The sequence below is a fragment of the Malaya genurostris genome, chromosome 3 (genome assembly GCF_030247185.1).
Source record: "Malaya genurostris strain Urasoe2022 chromosome 3, Malgen_1.1, whole genome shotgun sequence".
NCBI classification, from domain to species: Eukaryota; Metazoa; Arthropoda; class Insecta; order Diptera; family Culicidae; genus Malaya; species Malaya genurostris.
This window is the reverse complement of record NC_080572.1, coordinates 190,726,712-190,746,695: the sequence shown is the minus strand read 5'-3', so window position 1 is coordinate 190,746,695 and position 19,984 is coordinate 190,726,712. Positions and strand designations below refer to the sequence as shown.

Below are 19,984 nucleotides of genomic sequence, written 5' to 3'. Positions count from 1 at the left end.
GTGCACAGAACGCGGACTGTCACTGAGAAAGATAGCAAAAATGGAAGGAGTAAGTGAAAAAGCCGTGCGAAATGCAATCAGGAAGTTCGGTGAGGATAACACCTTTGAGGATAAACCGAAAACGGGTCGAAAAAAAGGTCCTGCTAACCCTCAGTTGGATAAACGTATACTAAAGGCGTTCGAGCAAAAGAAGGAGATTTCAGTTCGGGATGTGGCCAAAAAAGTGGGCACTTCGAAGTCAAATGTTCTTCGTGCTAGAGAACGTTTGAATCTTCGAACCTATAAGAAGCAGAAACAACCAAAACGTAGTCCGAAACAAGAAGCATCGATCAGGCCGAGGGTTCAAAAGCTGTCCAATACGATTCTTGCTGGAAATTTGAACTGCATAATCATGGACGACGAAACCTACGTGAAACTCGATTACAAATTCTTGCCGGGACCACAATATTATACGGTGCGAAAAGGGGAAGTGTTAAACCAGTCCGAGACATCGATTGAAGTCGAAAAATTTGTAAGAAAGCTATGGTCTGGCAAACAATTTGTAGCTGCGGTAAGATTTCGAAACCCTTCATCACCACTGCTTCAATGAACAGCGAAATATACATCAAGGAATGTTTACAAAAACGACTTCTACCCATGATACGAAGCCACAAGGATGCTGTTGTCGTCTAGCCAGATCTTGCTTTTTGCCACTACTCGAAATAAACGGTAGAATGGTATACTACCAAAAATGTCACTTTCGTCCCAAAAGACATGAATTCACCAAATTGCCCACAACTTCGACCAATTGAGGAATTTTGTGGATTAACGGAGGCACATCTTAGAAAACATGTCTCGGCAGCCGAAACCATTCAACAGTTCGAAAAAGATTGGGAAAAAGTGTCAAAACTTGTTGCCAAGAAGTCTATACGGAATTAATTGAGGAACGTTCACAAGAAGGTGCGCCAGCTAGTCTACAATGGCTAAGTAGCAAATGTTGAGAATAATATTCTGTTGTTGTAGTCTAATATTATCAGTATATCGAAAAAAAATTGAATAACACTTGTGAATTATTTACAGCGAAATAAAAGTGCGTCCATACTTTCTGGGACAGTCTTTACGAATGTTTCTTGTTTACGATGCGGACGTAAACAAGAACGACTATATACAGGGTCCGCCATGTAACTTTTTTTTAAACATGCAATAAAACACAAACGGTTCATCCGATTTCAAAATTTATTCTTTCATATTAAAGTACAATCCTTCCGATTAATTGTGGAATATAATTTCATTCAAATGGCTGCCTCGGCTGGCCTTGCAGTACGCCATACGGTCGGTCCAGTTTTTTAGTACATTTTCGATTGTATGCAGCTTTATTTCAGCTATGGCTGCACGAATGTTGTCCTTCAAGGCTTGAATTGTCTCTGGCTTGTCCACATAACACTTATCTTTGACAGCTTCCCAACGATAATAGTCTAAGGGCATATTCAGTAGTGTTCTAGTTCTAGATTCATAATTTATGTCAGTTACAAAATTTAAATCTGAATTTTATAACAAGAGAAACTGGCAGCCTCAGCAGTGTTTTACTCGTGTTTAAAATATACAAAAAATAGAACGGCATCGTAGACCAATAATAGGTTTTTAAAGTTAAGAAAGAAAATTGCGGGATTATCGAAAGATATTGCATTTTTGAAAAGGTGCAAGAGCTTTGGAATTATTCCGACATGCTGTAAAATACGGGGTAGGAAATCTTTCTCTAATAACATTATGGGTAAAATTCAGAGGGAAATTTTAAAAGAAAATTTAAAAAAGTTGTATAGCATCCAAAGTATAAAAACCTTGGAATGTTATAATCTCCATTTAAAACTAGCAAAACAATACCCCCATGGTTTCGAAATTTTTCTAGCCAAGGTAAAGTTCGCTGAGCACTGTGAATCAGAACGCAAACGAACTCTACTCAACAAAAAATTTGAAAATTTACTTTCCCAAAACCGTATGGTCCATTCTCCAAAACCTTCGGTACAGTTTTCAGAAAACTTCCTAGTTAATCGTTCATCACAAAATTTCACACACGAACAAACAAATCTTCTCAACTTGGGGTTAAATTATGCCATTTCTTCCAAAGTTAATCTCGAACAGGTTATTATAGACGTTGAAACAGGTCTAGATAGCTGTAACCTTCCTTTTTCGAAAATAAATGACGCCAGGACTATTGTAGCTGAAGTCATTAAAAATACTCCATTAAGAAATGAACAAACTAAAAATGAAAGAGAGCTAGTTAAACAATTGCGGGAAAAGCCAGTTTTTTATGTTAAAGCTGACAAGGGAAACAAAGTTGTTATTATAGATAAGGATGATTATGACAGCATAATCATCCAAAAAATTAATGACGGACCATATAGGAAACAAAGGTCCGACCCCCTTCCAGAAATTATCAAAAAAATAGATAAAACTCTCATAGAATGTAACCCTAACTTCGATATCAATCTCAGCCGCCTCAAAGTCCCTAACCCTTCATTACCAAAAATCAAAGGATTACCTAAAGTCCATAAACCTGGGAATGAAATAAGGGAAATCATCTCTTCAGTAGGAGCCCCTACCCAAAAAATCTCCAAATGGCTAGTGGAAGAATTCAAAAATATGCCGAAAAAGTTTTTTAGTAGATCCATTCCCAATACACAGGAATTCGCTACTCAACTTCTGAACTCAGGTGAAATCGAAGATGACGAAATAATGGTATCCTTCGATGTAGCCTCCTTATTCCCAAGTGTCCCGGTGAAGGACTCAATCAATCTGTTGGAAGATTGGTTAGTTAAACAAAAAAGTAGTAGTTTATGGAAATGCAAAGTAAGGTCTTACCTTACTCTAACCCGGCTTTGCATGGATGTAAATTATTTCAAATTCAGAGGGGAATATTATAAACAATTACAAGGGGCCCCAATGGGTAATCCGCTCTCCCATTTTTATGCGAATTATTTATGGCAAACCTCGAAGAACTTTTAAATAAACGAGGATTACTACCAAATCGCTGGTGGAGATACGTTGATGATATATTTTGCATCATCAAGCGTAACGATTTGGAAAATTTTTTGGATACAATCAACAATTTACATAGGAACATAAAATTCACCTGCGAGAGGGAGACAAACAACAGTTTACCTTTCTTAGATGTTCTCATTATACGGGAGGCGAAAACTTTATCTTTCGAAATATATAGGAAGCCAACCAATACAGAGCGAGTTATACCTAATATTTCTAACCATTCTCACCAACATAAAATGGCAGCATTTCACCATATGTTTCACAGAATGCTAACATTACCCCTCAGAGATGATGCGGTAGTGAAAGAGAAAAATTTTATCTTCGAAATTGGAAAGCTCAATGGATATCCGGAGCGCTCAATCCAAACAATCCTCGATAAGAAATTAAGATCATTGAAAAAATTATCACTCACAACTTTGACCCCCCTATCAGAAACCTTGAAAAGAATATCGGTAGACTTCAACTCTAACATGGCATATCCACTTAAATCAAAATTAAAACCCTTTGGCTTGGATTTAGTGTTCAGTAGTACTAGCAACCAGTTGAAAACTTTACTAGGATCTACTAAAGATCCTACTGACAAATTGAAAAAATCGGGGGTATACAAAATTTCATGTTCTCATTGTGATAAATTATACATTGGACAAACAAAGAGATCATTAGATATCCGTTTCAAGGAACACATAGCGGAAACAGGGAAAGTATCCAAGGATCTGGAACGGGGTTTATCACACCATTTCAAGTCGAAAGTAGCTGAGCATGCCTTTTCCGAAAACCATGATTTCACTACAAATGACATAAAAATTTTAAGACAAATTTCCAACCCATGGAAATTAGATTCGGCAGAAAGTCTGGAAATTTTCAAACACAATTCCACTTCTTTACTAAACAGAGACCAAGGAAATAGGTCTTCCTGGCTCTTTAAGTTACTACCTACACACAGGGGACAGACAAACATAGAAAACACTTAATCTCTCCCTACCCTAAACAAATTAGATAATTTTTTTTTCGAGGTGTTTATACCTGTTGTAGGAATCTACCTACTTCCGTTCCATATAAAAGGAACAACATTACAGCATTCTTTCAATAACTAAACAAAACTATCACACTGAAGATGAATATAAATTGTATTCGAAATGTGCATATGTGATGTGACGTTTATTATACAAGAATTATAGTGTCGTGAGATACATAGTGAATTTGTATAGTGACGTGATATACTTATAACAGAATTAAATGGTAATATTTAAAAATTTATCCTTGTAGAACGGCTTGCTGGGGATACGTTTGTTCCAGTTTCTGTTCTATTATAGATCTTTCATATAGAACTTCTAGCTGCTGAATTTGCGCTAACGGCATCTAATCACAGCTCCGAGGCGGCCAAAAGACATCCGAATTTTGACTGATAATTTGATCTTCGAAGACTGTGCGCAGAAGATCGATCGTAGCGTTGGCTGTGTGGCACGGAGCGCCGTCTTGTTGGAACCAAATGGTGTCCAAGTCTTCCTCTTCAAGTAACGGGAAGAACCAATCGCTATAAACATGGCGCGGTAGCTCTCGCCATTGACCGTGGCGGCGGCTCCTGCCTCATTTTCGAAGAAAAATGGCCCAATGATGCCGCCAGACAAAAATCCGCACCAAACCGTCACTCTCTGAGGATGCATCGGCTTCTCCATGATAACGTGCGGGTTTTCCGTCCCCCAGATGCGATAATTTTGCTTATTAACATACCCGCCGAGATTAAAATGTGCCTCATCCGAGAAGATGATTTTTTGGCAAAAATCGGCGTCTTCTTCAAGCTGGTCGCAAGGCCAGTTGGCACTATTTTCACGCGTTCCTCAAGCATATACACAACATTTTCGTTCAGCGGAAGGATAAAACTAAGTTTCTGTCAAATCAGAAGTGACATTAAGGTTACCAATGTCGAAATAACCGCTAGTTAAAAAAAACATGTTAGATGGCGGACCCTGTACTAGTCTTTTGATTTTGCTTTTCGTACAAAGGCAATTTCTGCCAGATCTTTATTTTCCGCTCTGTTACCTTCGTTTTCCTATCACCTATCGATGATTAGATGTTCTTCCTATGGTTCCAGGGTAAAGTCCATGAATAAAATGAACTATCGCACATATCTGCTAAAAGTTTATACATAATATAATGTTATTTATTGAATAAATTTCCTAAACATGTTTAATTTCTTTCTATTTGCAGATGCAAACCCCTGGATTTAAACTCCAAATTGGCAACACGAATATTATGTCGTTACAGCAAAAAATGATCGCTCCGATGGGCCAGCAGCAACAAGTCATGCCGCCAGCTATGACCATGATCCAGCCGAGTACAATTGGAATATCCAGCGCCGCAGAGCTGAAGCGATTGCCGCCTTCAATTAAAATTTTGAAACCGATTGCTCCTAAGCCCGTCATTACGAACTACACCAGCACCGTCATAAAGTCATCTGGGGAAAACAACAGCCAGCCGTCGGCCGCGGGATTGCCCAACGTCAGTCACCATGTACTTCCATTTGGAACGACTATTAAAGTGACCGCCGGGAATGATCCGCTGCCGATTCCGATCTCAAAACCGCAACACGTCATTCAACCGCCTCAGCTAGTTCCATCGCAACCACTTTCACAGCAGCAGTTATCCCAAATCCCTGTTGTACCACAGGCGCCGCTCTCCCCGCAAACTTCTTCGCTTATGAAAGCCATCCGACCCGTTTCGCCAGCATCCATAGCGCCTCCTCACACTGCCGTACTTTCACCCAATCAAAACAAAGTAATCATCAACAAAATTATCTACAAAACACCTGAAAACCATTTGGGACCTGGACCAACAGCTGGACAATCTAGAATAGTTCCAGTAACGCCTCCGCTGTCGCCGGTGTCTAGGCCGGAATTGAAACGTAAAATTATTATCACCGCTCCTGGCAACCGTAGGCGTCCGATACAGTCGGTATCAGCGACGCGTTCGACAGCTACGCAGCCCGGGCCAGCTCAAATTATTGTTCAAACGGCAACACCGCCGCTCATTCCACCACTGGCACCGAGAACCACAATCGATAAGATTTCTACCAGCGTACAAGCGATTTTTCCCTCGTGTGCCAGCAATAATATAACCGTTACACAAGTGATAAGTCCGACTCTGCCACAACTAGCCTCAATGGAAGAGGAAATACCACAATCGACAATGAATGATGCGTTTGCGACTGAATCGGCTGGTCCTTGCGATACGGATCAAGATATTAGAACCGTGTCACAGAGTAATTCGCAGGTAGACATTTCCGAAACGGAGGTTTCATCGACTACTACGGAGCAGGTTCTTGATGGTTGTAGCCAAGACAGCAAGGAACAAACTGAAGACGAAGCTGATCAATTTGAACCCATCGAGATGGATCAACAGCAAAATGCACCGGAAAGTAATCAAACACAAATGTCGACTTCGAATGGAGATGCAGAGGATACGAAAGTTGAGGAGCAACCTATGCTGGTTGATGAACCTGAAGTCTACGAAGGACCAGGTCGATCCAAAACACCAATCGAAGAACAGCGTGAAATTCTGGAAAATTTATGGAACGAACAGATGGTCAGTCCTCGAATGCAGAAACGATCCAACTCGGAAATCCAGGAGTTGCAAAGCCTATCCCGAATGAGGCGTCTATCGGAGCCTGTTAAACAAGAAAGTCTGCCAGTGGAGGATGAGGTTGCTCCGATGCCAAAACCTTTGTCGATTTTTAAATTAAAACCAAAGAGAAAATCGAAAAGTCATCGAAGCACGCCCACCAGATCGCTTACGTCACTGCTTTGCAATGAAAAGTTTGAAATAGAGTCCGATGAAAGCCGCAGTATTAAAACGTCAGCATCGAGTTTGAATACAATCAGTCCTCCCAAGAAGGAAGGTACTTCATCGGAATCAACACCAGCTTTCGATCAAGACAAGCTGCAAGCTGCGATCGAAATTTACAAAAGAAACCAGGCGATCTCTAACAAAACTTATCGAGAAAAAACGAGATCCGAGTCAAGATCGGTAGCGGACCGTGAAGACAAAGAAGAAAAAGACTACATCGAAGGGGATTTTGGTTCTACTCCTTCGGACTTGTTCAAATGGGACGATGGAATTGGATACATGCGAAACAGTTATCTTCACTTCCAGTTCAATCAGTTTGGTCTGGTAGAACCGATGGAACCCAAAGAGTATTCGAAACATGTGAAAACAAATGTTTACGAATCACTCAAGGAGCCAATATCTAGCCGAACAACGTTCAAAACTAATCGTGACAAGCGAAAAATGTTACCCGAGGAAATATCGTACCGTTGCCGATGTTGTCGCAGTCGCGGTGTCGCCACCGATTTTGCTACTCCAGACTATTGTTCAGTAACTTGTATGAAACTGAGCAAAAACGAATCCGTACTAGCGAGTATAGCTCGATCAAAATCTTTGCAGCGAAAAGGATTGGGTTCATCGGAGTCGGAAATGTCCAACAACACACCGCTTCCAACAAGCGATGACGATTCGCTGGGAAGTTCTATAAACTTCAGCAATGCTTTCAAAGAGAAAAACATTGCGAGAAATAAAGAAACAGCAATCAAATCTATTGCCGACGTTCCAATCGCTCTGTCCGAGTCATCCAACGTACCACGGTTTACCTGGGAGAACTATTTGTTAAAAGCGCAAGGAACCCCCGCACCGGTGAATCTATTTGTCAACCCGTTCCCGAGCGGACCGAATAAATTCCGTGCCGGAATGAAACTAGAAGCCATCGATCCGGAGAATAATTCGCTTTTCTGCGTGTGCACCATCGCCGAAGTCCGTGGCTATCGAATGCGTTTGAGCTTCGACGGGTATTCACGGTATTACGACTTTTGGATCAATGCCGATTCGCTGGATATATTCCAGCCCGGCTGGTGTCGCAAGACGGGACGTGTTCTGCAACCACCGAACGGCTACGAGGGACAGTTCAGCTGGATCGATTACCTCACTAAAACGCACTCGATGGCTGCGTCGAGATATCTGTTCACGCACCTGAACTCAACGGTAAGTGATAATAATTTTTGAAATTATTTAAATGTTACCTAAATTTTCGATCAGCATCAGTTAACTAACTTTTCGAGATTCGATTCAAATTGTTACTTGGAATAGATGTTCTGGTCAAAATTTTGGACGAGGTCTTTCGTACTAATCGAAACCCGTTGAATAATTCGAAAACTATTGGAGGCAATTGATCGAAACCACATCTGGTAATTGCGTCGAGCAGGCTTGGGTGCATAAAGTTATAGAGTTTCCTGTGGTTTCTTTTTTCTTGATCCGGCGCTACTCGACGGTTACAACCTGTCATCAAGCATACGTCTCCACATAACTCGGTCCATGGCTGCTCGTCGCCAGCCACTCAAGGCACGGATGCTTCTGAGATCACCCTCCACTTGATCGATCCACCTTGCTCGCTGCGCTCCTCTTTTTCTTGTACCAGTCGGATTAGATTCAAGAACCATTTTCACTGGGCTGTCGTCCGACATCCTTATGACATGCCCAGTCCATCGTAGACGTCCGATTTTAGCTGTCCGCACGATGGGTGGTTCTCCTAGCAGCTGATGCAATTCGTGATTCATACGCAGTCTCCACGTTCCATCTTCCATCTGCACTCCGCCATAGATGGTCCTCAGTACCTTTCTTTCGAAAACACTGAGGGCGCGTTGGTCCTCTGCCAGCATAGTCCAGGTCTCGTGGCCATAGAGAACAACCGGTCTAATGAGCGTTTTGTAGATGGTCAATTTCGTGCGGTTGCGTACTTTTCTCGATCGGAGGGTTTTTCTGAGTCCAAAGTACGCACGATTTCCTGCCAAAATACGTCTCTGTATTTCTCTGCTGGTGCCATTATCGGCGGTCACCAGTGAGCCCAAATACACGAACTCGTGAACCACCTCGATATCGTCACCGTCTATCAATATTCGTGGTGGAAGGCGTAGTGTTTCTTCTCTAGAGCCTCTTCCTCTCATGTATTTTGTTTTCGACGCATTTATGGCCAGTCCGATACGCCTAGCTTCAGCTTTCAGTCCGATGTAGGTTTCCATCATCTTCTCAAGGTTACGTGTCACAATATCAATATCGTCAGTGAAGCCAAAAAGTTGTACGGACTTTCGGAAGATCGTGCCACTCGTGTCGATCCTCGCTCTTCGAATCACACCTTCCAGGGCAATATTGAACAAGATACAGGAAAGTCCATCACCTTGACGTAGCCCTCTCCGAGATTCGAAGGGACTCGAGAGCGTCCCAGATACTCGGACGTAGCACATCACTCTATCTATCGTTGCTTTGACCAATCGCGTCAGTTTATCCGGGAAACCGTATTCGTGCATTATCTGCCATAGCTGTTCTCGATCGATTGTGTCGTATGCCGCTTTGAAGTCAATGAATAGGTTGTATTCACGACACTTCTGGAGTACTTGTCTTATCGCGAATATGTGATCCGTAGTGGCGTGGGCTCCAGTAAATCCCGCTTGTTACGGCTCTATGAATTCCTTAGCTATTGGTGATAGACGACGGCAAAGAATTTGGGAGAGTACATTGTAGGCGGCGTTGAGCAATGTGATTGCGCGGTAATTGCAACAATCTAGCTTATCGCCCTTTTTGAAGACGGGACATACAACTCCATCCATCCATTCCTGCGGTAGAATCTCCTCCTCCCAAATCCTAGAAATCATCCAGTGCAGCGCTCTAGCCAGTGCCTCTCCTCCATGTTTGAGCAGCTCGCTTGGCAACTGGTCATTGACCGCGCTTTTTTGTTCCTCAGCTTGCCGATCTCCTCACTTATCTTCGACAGATCAGGGGCTGGGAATCTGTCGTCGGCTGAGCGTGCACCCAGATTGATTCCTGTACCGTTCTCTGTATCTTGTGCTTCGCCATTCAGATGCTGGTCATAGTACTGCTTCCACCTGTCGATCACCTCACGTTCGTTCGTGAGAAGGTTACCACTGGTATCTCTGCACATTCCGGCCTGTGGCGGTTCACCTTTTCATAGAACTTCCGTGTGTCATTTGCGCGGTACAGCTGTTCCATAGCTTCGCGATCTTGGTCTTCCTGGTGGCGCTTTTTCTTCCGGAAAATCGTGTTCTGTCTGTTCCGCGCCTGTCTGTATCGTTCCTCGTTCGCTCTAGTGCGGTGTTGCAGCATTCTCGCCCTTGCTGCATTCTCCTGTTAGACCAACTGCTGACATTCGCCGTCAAACCAGTCATTTCCTTGATTCGATAACCCCGTACCTAGAACGATTGCAGCAGTGCTACTAACGGCGGACCTTATGTTCCTCCAGCCGTCTTCAAGAGTCGCCGCGCCAAGCTGTTCGTCCGTTGGTAGCACTAGCTCCAGTTGTTGCGCGTATTCCTCTGCAGTACCAACGCTACGTAGCTGCTCGAGATTGAGTCCCGGCGTTCCTGTGCGACGAGTGTTGTGCACCGTCGATAGTTTTGAGCACATACAAACTGCAACAAGGTAGTGGTCAGAATCAATGTTGGCACTGCGGTAGGTGCGGACATTGATGACGTCGGAGAAGAATCGCCCGTCGATGAGAACGTGGTCGATTTGATTTTCCGTATGTTGATCAGGCGAACTCCAGGTGGCTTTGTGGGGGTGTACGTTATTTGGCCGAATTTTGTTTGGCATAACTTTGTTTGGCATAAATTTGTTTGGCATAACTTTTGTTTGGCATAAATCTATTTGGCATACTGTCGTTTGGCATAAAATAAAAAATATATACTGTTTCATTTGGCATAATTGTTGTTTGGCATAATTTTCATTTGACATAATTTCAATTGTGCATATTTTCTTTTGATTCGTTTTATTCTGGGAGTGATTTAAAAGGTTGAAATACATAACGGCCTGAAACACTTGGATTATAGGTTTTCCGATTAGTGTTCCGATTAGTGATTGGACGACTCGGACTGCGTTACCTCGGCGGCTTGTTGCCTTGTCCTCGTTGTGGTTTAAAACTAGAAAATAAACTCAAAAGGCGGCTTCGCCGCCTTGCGGTTTTTTAATGCGAGACCAAGGGATAGCTCCTAGCTTTGAATAGACCGGGCAAACGAGTGGATTACAGGTTTGTGTGCGGGGGCCGCCGCTTCCGATAATTTTTGAAATTATTTAAATGTTACCTAAATTTTCGATCAGCATCAGTTAACTAAATTTTCGAGATTCGATTCAAATTGTTACTTGGAATAGATGTTCTGGTCAAAATTTTGGACGAGGTCTTTCGTACTAATCGAAACCCGTTGAATAATTCGAAAACTATTGGAGGCAATTGATCGAAACCACATCTGGTAATTGCGTCGAGCAGGCTTGGGTGCATAAAGTTATAGAGTTTCCTGTGGTTTCTTTTTTCTTGATCCGGCGCTACTCGACGGTTACAACCTGTCATCAAGCATACGTCTCCACATAACTCGGTCCATGGCTGCTCGTCGCCAGCCACTCAAGGCACGGATGCTTCTGAGATCACCCTCCACTTGATCGATCCACCTTGCTCGCTGCGCTCCTCTTTTTCTTGTACCAGTCGGATTAGATTCAAGAACCATTTTCACTGGGCTGTCGTCCGACATCCTTATGACATGCCCAGTCCATCGTAGACGTCCGATTTTAGCTGTCCGCACGATGGGTGGTTCTCCTAGCAGCTGATGCAATTCGTGATTCATACGCAGTCTCCACGTTCCGTCTTCCATCTGCACTCCGCCATAGATGGTCCTGGGAGTGATTTAAATGGTTGAAATACATAACGGCCTGAAACACTTGGATTATAGGTTTTCCGATTAGTGTTCCGATTAGTGATTGGACGACTCGGACTGCGTTACCTCGGCGGCTTGTTGCCTTGTTCTCGTTGTGGTTTAAAACTAGAAAATAAATACAAAAGGCGGCTTCGCCGCCTTGCTGTTTTTTAATGCGAGGCCAAGGGATAGCTCCTAGCTTTGAATAGACCGGGCAAACGAGTGGATTACAGGTTTGTGGGCGGGGGCCGCCGCTTCCGTTTACATCCCGCCGTGGGCAGCTGTCGTAGGTTTGTTCCAGCTGCGCGTAGAATGCTTCCTTCTCGTCATCGGGTCTCGTCTCATGTGTGCAGCGCACGTTGATGATGCTGTAATTGAAGAAGCGGCCCTTGATCTTCAATACGCACATTCTATCACTGATTTGCTGCCACCCAATCACGCGCTGGCGCATCTTGCCCAACACTACAAATCCCGTTCCTAGAACGTTGGTTGTGCCGCAGCTCTGGTAGAAGGTAGCCGCTCGATGCCCACTTTTTCACACCTTCTGTCCCGTCCAACAAAGTTCCTGCAGTGCTACTACATCGAAGCTGCGGATTTGAAGCTCATCATGCAACATTCGGTCGTATCCTGGGAAGCCAAGCGATTTGCAGTTCCATGTGCCAAGCTTCCAATCGTAGTCCTTATTTCGTCGCGTAGATCTTTGCCGATTATTCTGAGTCGTATTTCCTTCTTGATCGTTCGTAACATATGTTTTCCGGGCGACTTGTTAGGTCTGCACCAACCTCCTGTCTCGCCGGAAGGCCATCGTGTCAGAACTGTTTAGAGTCCCACACTGACAAGGACGGTAATCAGCCGCTCCTAACATGGAGAATAGACGCTGTTTCGAACCGCCCCAACATGGGGAACAGACGCTCGGGTAGGCTCGCTCTCTGTGAAGAGAAGTCAAGCCCCCCTTCCCTGTCAGCATACGAACAAGGTCCCACCGGGGTTGGTGACCCGATCTTTCCTATGGTTACTCGTACCCCAGCCGGCACCGCGGGGAGGTAGGGATAGGAGTTACTGGACAAGAGGCTGAGAACCACACTGGGGCCTGAATTGCGCATTGTCCAGTCGTTTACCAACCAACGGACATCATATGCTATAATTTTATTAGAATCGACTACTTGATTATGACCGATTTCTCTAAGCAAATCGATTGAAATGAAGTTCTCGACAACGATAATGTCAACGCTACTATGCAGATGTTCTCCAACATAATGAGCTACGCGATTAACTTTGTACCCAAATGATCGAGCCGGCATGCATCATGGCAGTGAGACATTTAAAAACGACCAAAATAGCCGCTCCAAAGAGATTCACGTGTCTGCTATTAGCAGATTAATCAATTGTACACGAACACAGTTAAGCGCTAACTTCTTGAACAATATACAACGTAAACTGAAGTCAAATCCAAAGTATTTCTGGAAGCATGTGAATGAACAGAGGAAAGAATTTCAATGAAATTTGTAGTATACAGAGAATCTGTCAGATGCTTGCGGCTAGGCTCTCTCGGGCCTTTTCCAAGTGAAATCTTGACTCAGCAGCAAATAGCAGTTGCAGCACTATCCAGCTAAATTGGACAGACTTGAATTCAGTTCAAACATTCTTTATTTGCTACAGTCATACCTCACGAATCGTCGTCTAGCAATTATAATTGACTATCACACGTCCGAAGAGTACCTCGCATCATCCGGAATACCACAGGGAAGTCATCTTGGACCGTTAATATTTTTATTATACTCCAATGATGTCAATTTTACTATGGGATGACCTCGCTTATCGTTTTCCGATGATGTAATTATTCGAAACTCAGAGAGACGCAGCCTTTCTTCATCGGCAATTGCTAGTTTTCGAAGAGCTGTGTAAAGTTAACCGTATGATAGTAAATTCCGACAAGCGTTCGGCCATCACGTTCGCGAAGAAAAAAAGCCATTTCGCGAAGTTTATTTCATTGTGCGTTTTCCGTAACAGTGCTTTTCTTCGACTTCCTACACGAAGTACCGACTACGGCGCGATCGGAGCTTGCATTGGTTTGCCGAGATCGTTCAAGAATACGTACATATTTTCTGAGTATTATTAGGAATTATCATTAGAACCAAATATTGTGTCTGTTGATCGATTGTGAATAATAAGAAAACATTGAGGGCGCGTTGGCGGCGTGGGGATTCTTCCTTAGATCTCTCGTGTATTATGTTTTGTAGTCAGTCTGATCCGCCTACCGTCGCTTCTCAACCCGATGTATGTTTCCATCATCATCTCTAAGCTACGTGTCACCATATCAACGTCACCAAAAAGCTGTACAGACTTTCGGAAGATCGGGCCATTCGTGGCGATCCTCACTCTTCGAATCATACCTTCCAAAGTAATATTAAAAATTGCCGTAAGCCTCTCAGAGATTCAAAGGGACTGGAGAGCATCCCAGATACTCATACGTTACCGACTATCCATCGTTGCTTTGACCAATCGCTTCAATTTATTCGGAGAATATGTGATTCTCGAAACGTTCATGCGTCTTACTGCGATTTGGACATTCCTGTAAATCCAGATTTTCGAAACTATTAAATATATGCATTTTTGTTCCAGTCAAACGAAAATAAATTCGAAATCGGTATGAGCTTGGAGGCAGACGATTTGAAAAAGTCCGGAAAGGTGTGTGTGGCCTCCGTCAGCGATAAAATCGACAATCGCATATTGGTCCACTTCGATGGATGGGACGAACGATACGACTACTGGGTGGACGTCCATTCGCCCTACATTCATCATATCAATTGGCACCAAGAGAATGGATACAACATTACACCGCCACCAGGTAAAGTAGTTCGAATGGTACCGGTTTTGGTTATAAATTGAAAAACAACGTTTTTTTTCTAGATTGGAACAAAGGATCCTTCAATTGGTCAAGATATCTTCGGCTGAAGTCTCGTCGGATCGGAAAAACAATTGTTCCGGCAGATAAGTCTCTGTTTGTGACACGCCACCCAATGGAGTTCGAACCTGGAATGAAGCTGGAAGTGGTTGATCGCAAAAACCAAATGCTGATTCGACCTGCCACGGTTGTAGCCACCGATGGGTATGAAATTAAGGTCTGCTTCGATGGTTGGCCAAATTTCTACTCCTTCTGGATTGAGGATGATAGTTCCGACATCCACCCGATAAACTGGTGTAAAAGAACCAATCATCCGATCGAATTTCCACCTGGTAAGAATTTAAATGCTCCATCGTAACCAGATTCGTATTTCAACAATTTAACCACTTCAGATCATCGACCGGTTTCTATCAAAAGCACCTGCGAAGTTCCGTACTGTTTGGGACAAGGAAATGCTAGATTGGCATACAATCGGAACCACATGAAAGTGGTTGAATGTCCTTACAGGACAGATAATTGGCTTCAGGACGATCGAAAACGACCGCGACTGACCCATGAGTAAGACACTTGATTTGAGATGTTAACCTAATCATTGTATCTAACTATCCTCCTTATATTTGCAGTCAAATTATCACTTCCAACTACTACAGCTCTGAACATGACGCTGTACAGCTGGAAGCTCCCGCTGTAAAGAAAATCAAAAGTGAACCCGATGACATCCCGAACATCTCCATACAAACAGCGGCAACCGATGCACCTCAGCAACCTCCGGCCACTGGGGAATCTCAAACCAATTCTGGTGTAGATCCGATGATAAAAACCGCCCTACCGGTCATAACCGATTACGGTCCGCGCTTGAAACAGTCTTACAAACTTTGGAAGAACAGCTCACGGGTACTGGACCGCTGTATCGAAGGTCTTTCTGAGTTTAAACGCAACCCTCTGCGATGGTCGGTGGAGGAAGTCGCCAACTATGTGGAACACTTTCCCGGATGCGCTGAGGTCGGCAATCAGATCCGGGATGAGCAAATAAACGGAGCAGGATTCCTGAGTTTAACTCAGGACGACCTGGTGAAATATCTGGATGTAAAGCTAGGTCCCGCCATCAAACTTTACAACCGAATAATACACCTTCGGTTGCAGGTGGAAAACCATTTTGTTAAGTTTTAATTACGGATGCTCGGGATCACAAAAATAAGGTTGTTCATATCCATTACGATTAAGACGATTTTAGGCACAGGTGTTGTTCTAGAAGTGCGTTAACCACTTCGAAAAGAACTCCGTTTTTTTTGTAAAAAATTGTGGTCACCCAGAGCTGACAAGTAATTATCAGTAGAGTTGAAAAACTGCATAATTTAGTTTCTTTCCCGTTATAATTGTACATAACGCGTTAAGTGTTTTCTTCCTAAAGCAGCACATTGGATATAATCGAAAGGCAACAGTAATAAATTATTATTCTTAGAGTTTCGTCGGTTATTCGCTTATGTGTTACTTAATAAAACTTAGATATCCGTACATCCAGGCCCCTATTATCGGTATAGATACACGGTTAAATATCAAGTGAGCGTTTCCTTATTACTCTATTATCATCATCCTTCTAGGACTGTAGAAAGCAATTCACGTGTTTCATCGAAGTAGAGTCGTTTAGAATGCAAGTCCAAGGAAGACTTCGTTGAAGAAATATCCATTTCCAAAGAAGACACTGAAATGGAAATCAAGGAAACAACATTTTGTGAAAAAAAGTCTAACTACAGTCACGTGATACTGGTAATAGATGAATTCTGTATAGAATTTCCATTACGACCTAAGTGCAAGTGACAGATGCTCTTTGTTTACTTTCTCTCCTAATTATTACGGAATAGTAATATAATAATAAAATAAGTGGCAAAAGTAAAATGATTCTATCGCAATCCACTGCTCATAGAGAATCGGATTGCGAAACGAGAATAAGCGACCGTTTGTTGCTTCAGAGAGATTCCCCACAGCAGCGAACTAACCTTTGATTCTCAGAAATTCACTCTCGCACTAGTGTCTATTCTATGTTAAATGGATCATGCCGGTTTTTTGTTGCTGCGATGATATCCGTCTCTCTTTGAGGGCTCTGATTGAATCGTGTGAAGAGTTGCTAGTGAACGTTCTTTGATACGATAAAAGCCATCCTTGCTTAAAGGATTCTTTTATGGATTGACCGTTCTTTGCTTATACGAGTGGGTAACGGAACACGTTGAAAAATTGCATTTGTTCCAAATTGTAAAGTAGATGAGACTGTGAAATTAATTCTAAACGATTGTAAAATACGTTACGACGGAGATTCGACGAAAAATGTGGGATGTGATACTTTTTCCATTTACATGAACTTCGCTAGTCATGAGGACATCTTACATTAAAATTTAATTCTACTCTTATCAACAAAACCTACACTTTAAACGATTTCAAACAAGAAAGTTCAAACTCGAATTAACGCCGAAAGTCGTCATATTCAGTACTAAACGGACCATTTAGCGATGTCGCACTTTTTTATTCGAATTGTTCTTCTTTACCGAACCAACGTTGGTCTTGTGTTTGGCGGTGCTGCTAGGTGTTGTAGATTCCTTGGCCGGAGTGACCACCTCCTTGGTAGGGGTAATCGATCGGTTCAGAAAAGACGACGATTTCTCTATGCTGTTTTTGGAGGAGTTAACTGCTTTGCTGACCGAGTTTTTCAGTGAATTATCCAAACCGGAACCAAGGGAGGAATTCGAATTGATGGCACCCATCTGATTGTCACTGGAATCATCGTTCGTCATCGAATCCGATTCACTGTTGCGGTCGTGCTTGGCATCGTTGGGATCCACTAGACCACTCACAGCCTGCAAAAGAGAAGATGTTCTATATATGTCAGCATTGTTGTTAAAACAATTAGATACCGACCGCCATCGATGTGATGGACGACTTCGAAAATAATCGTTCAGCTTCCTTAAACTTTCGATTCCTTTTATCAGCCTTTGAATTAGTTGTCTTGTTGGTGGTCAAATAACGATCCCATCCACGAATGATATTGCCATATAGTTGTGTATCCTCTAAGTAGGAACCCTCGAAAGCATAAATCTGCCGTTCCAAATTCGCGAGCGTTTCCTAAAATCGAATCACAAACAAATGTAAACAAAAACGGCGTCTTCGCTAGTTGACACCTGAGATCATACCGAAATTTCCGCTTTCCTTTTTACTAATTCGGCCAGCTCAGTCCTTGCATCTAAACTGTTTGATGCCTTGTTAGACATTTCAATCTGCTCCTATTTTCTAGAAGAATAAAAGATAACTCCAATCGAAAATCTCGTGTATTTGTTTGTTGACGAATCGATTGATTACTGAAAATTTAAAGCTGAGTTTAATGATTGACATTAAATTACACGATAAAACAAAAATCGGAGAGCTATGGTACAACCTGCAGGGTTACCATATTTTCAGATTTTCCAACTTCCCGCTCCCACTTGTACGCGACAGGCAGATTTTCCCCCAGACGGCTGGCTATGTCTGCCAGCCATTTTTGCCAGAATTCCGGCAAAAGTCTGACAACAATGCAACAGCCGTTTCCGTTAGAATTTCGCCTAGCGGTTATTACCGGTTCTTTTCTGTCGGATTCTTGCCATACAAGATTGGCAGAACCATTTTGAATCGGTTCTACATTGTTAGCGTCTGGGTTCAATTAAAATACATATGCAAGGCAATAACTTATTGCCCTTCATATATACTAATCATGGAAAATGTTATTACCAATAACATTGCTTTCTCACTACCAAACATACCCATATTTCAATCTCATTTACCTCGTCTCAAGATTCGTTTTTTGTACGTACATGCGGTATTGACGAATATCAAATGAAGTCGAATAAAAAAAAAGAGGAGGGAAATAAACAAGACACGTACGGCGAGATAATGACGCAATTTCGCATGGACAATTTTGACAGTAGCCGGAATGCAGCCAGCCTTCTGACGGTTGCCAGAATTCCTCACAAGCGGGCATGTGTTGTTGAGATTGAAATATGAGTATGTTTGGTAGTGAGAAAGCACTGTTATTGGCAATAACATTTTCCATAATTATTGTTATGAAGGGCAATAATTTATTGCCTTTCATATGTACTTTTTAATGAAAAAATGAAACCAAGACGCTAAAAATGTAGAACCGATTCAAAACGGTTCTGCCAATCTTATATGGTAAGAGTCTGACAAGAACAGAATCGTTAATTACCGCTAGGCGAAATTCTCTGCCGGAAACGGTTGTTGCATTGTTGTACATTAGACATAGCCAGCCGTCTGGGGGGAATTAAAAAAAAAAGAAAAAAGAAGAAAGAGAGAAAAAACCAGACACATACGGCGAGATAATGACGCAATTTCGCCTGAACAATTTTGACAGCAGCCGGAATGCAGCCAGCCGTCTGACGATTACCAGAATTCCTCATGTAGCATGATAATATTGATCCGACTAACCCAAAGGAAACGCTTTCCCACATTCCAGCATTCACACGATCTCTAACCAATCCTTCTCTGATCACAGATCATAAACCAAAACCGAACATGCACTAAAATCGCACTAAAATCACCAATCCTTACATTCTTTATCCTTCAAGTACCATGCATCCAAATTAGTAACAGGTCGTAAAAACACTTGACGATCTTGCTTGACGATCGTTACATTTCCCAAGAGCCAACCATTTGGTTCACATTAAGTTCCCATGCTAGCCGTCCGTGTTGCAACATATGCTGCACACGGCGAGCTAAGCAAGCTTCTCACACTATCCGCCGATGCGACATTTCTTTCCCTTGCGTAATGCGCTATAGGTTCAATCGCCTCTTGCTGCAATGATGGACCAATCGATATTCTCTCTCTTTTCCCTCTCTCCCACTAACAATTTATTTAACGAAAGTATTGTAACTGACTCCTTCCACCTTTATGTACATCATAGAGCAGGTTAGCTTAAGTTTAAAACATTTTGAATAAATTAATCTTGACTGGTAAACCGAACAAGACAGTTCACTTTCTTGGATGACTCCATCGAAATCCGCACATGGCTAAATCTATCCGTACAGGTTGGCATAAGTCAACAAACAGGAAAAGCATAGTCTGAATAGTGCAATTATGGTGATTGATAAAGCTACTTTGAAATACTTTAATGGTCGGTTAAAAGAGCGTGTGAAACAAATGAAGGGAACTTGACATTTATACAAGGTGAGAAAAAAGGTTAAATTAAAATAACTATTCGTACAAACAATCAGAAAAATAACTATCGGTACACTCACAAGCGGGACGTACAGACTCTCATACACGCTCATTCAATGT

At 42.5% G+C, this 19,984-nt stretch overlaps 2 protein-coding genes across 7 annotated transcripts in view; one reads left to right on the top strand and one right to left on the bottom strand.

Moving 5' to 3' along the window:
- Nucleotides 1–16,134, top strand: part of LOC131435146 (lethal(3)malignant brain tumor-like protein 3) — a 37,324-nt gene extending 21,190 nt beyond the window's left edge. For all 6 annotated transcript variants that reach the window (XM_058602728.1, XM_058602730.1, XM_058602733.1 and 3 more), the window contains 5 exons: nucleotides 5,230–8,052; nucleotides 14,385–14,610; nucleotides 14,673–14,999; nucleotides 15,060–15,225; nucleotides 15,291–16,134. In XM_058602728.1, coding sequence (XP_058458711.1) covers nucleotides 5,230–8,052; nucleotides 14,385–14,610; nucleotides 14,673–14,999; nucleotides 15,060–15,225; nucleotides 15,291–15,837 — 4,089 coding nt within the window. In that variant the 3' untranslated portion in view covers nucleotides 15,838–16,134. The remainder of the gene's footprint in view (nucleotides 1–5,229; nucleotides 8,053–14,384; nucleotides 14,611–14,672; nucleotides 15,000–15,059; nucleotides 15,226–15,290) is intronic.
- Nucleotides 16,135–17,044: 910 nt separating this feature from the next.
- LOC131436159 (chromatin modification-related protein MEAF6) lies at nucleotides 17,045–18,041 on the bottom strand. Its single transcript, XM_058604695.1, has 3 exons — nucleotides 17,850–18,041; nucleotides 17,578–17,781; nucleotides 17,045–17,516 (listed from the first exon to the last, which is right to left on the bottom strand). Exons 1-3 carry the CDS (start codon nucleotides 17,925–17,927, stop codon nucleotides 17,166–17,168), a joined length of 633 nt encoding a protein of 210 aa, XP_058460678.1. The 5' UTR covers nucleotides 17,928–18,041; the 3' UTR covers nucleotides 17,045–17,165.
- Nucleotides 18,042–19,984: the final 1,943 nt, after the last annotated feature.

What these genes read in the sequence shown, in the direction of transcription:
- LOC131436159 (XM_058604695.1), bottom strand. Translation starts at nt 17,927, where the DNA reads ATGTCTAACAAGGCATCAAACAGTTTAGATGCAAGGACTGAGCTGGCC. An exon ending in AAAGGAAAGCGGAAATTTCG is followed by an intron (nt 17,782 to 17,849) that starts GTATGATCTCAG and finishes ATTCGATTTTAG; the next exon opens with GAAACGCTCGCGAATTTGGA. An exon ending in CGTCCATCACATCGATGGCG is followed by an intron (nt 17,517 to 17,577) that starts GTCGGTATCTAA and finishes TCTCTTTTGCAG; the next exon opens with GCTGTGAGTGGTCTAGTGGA.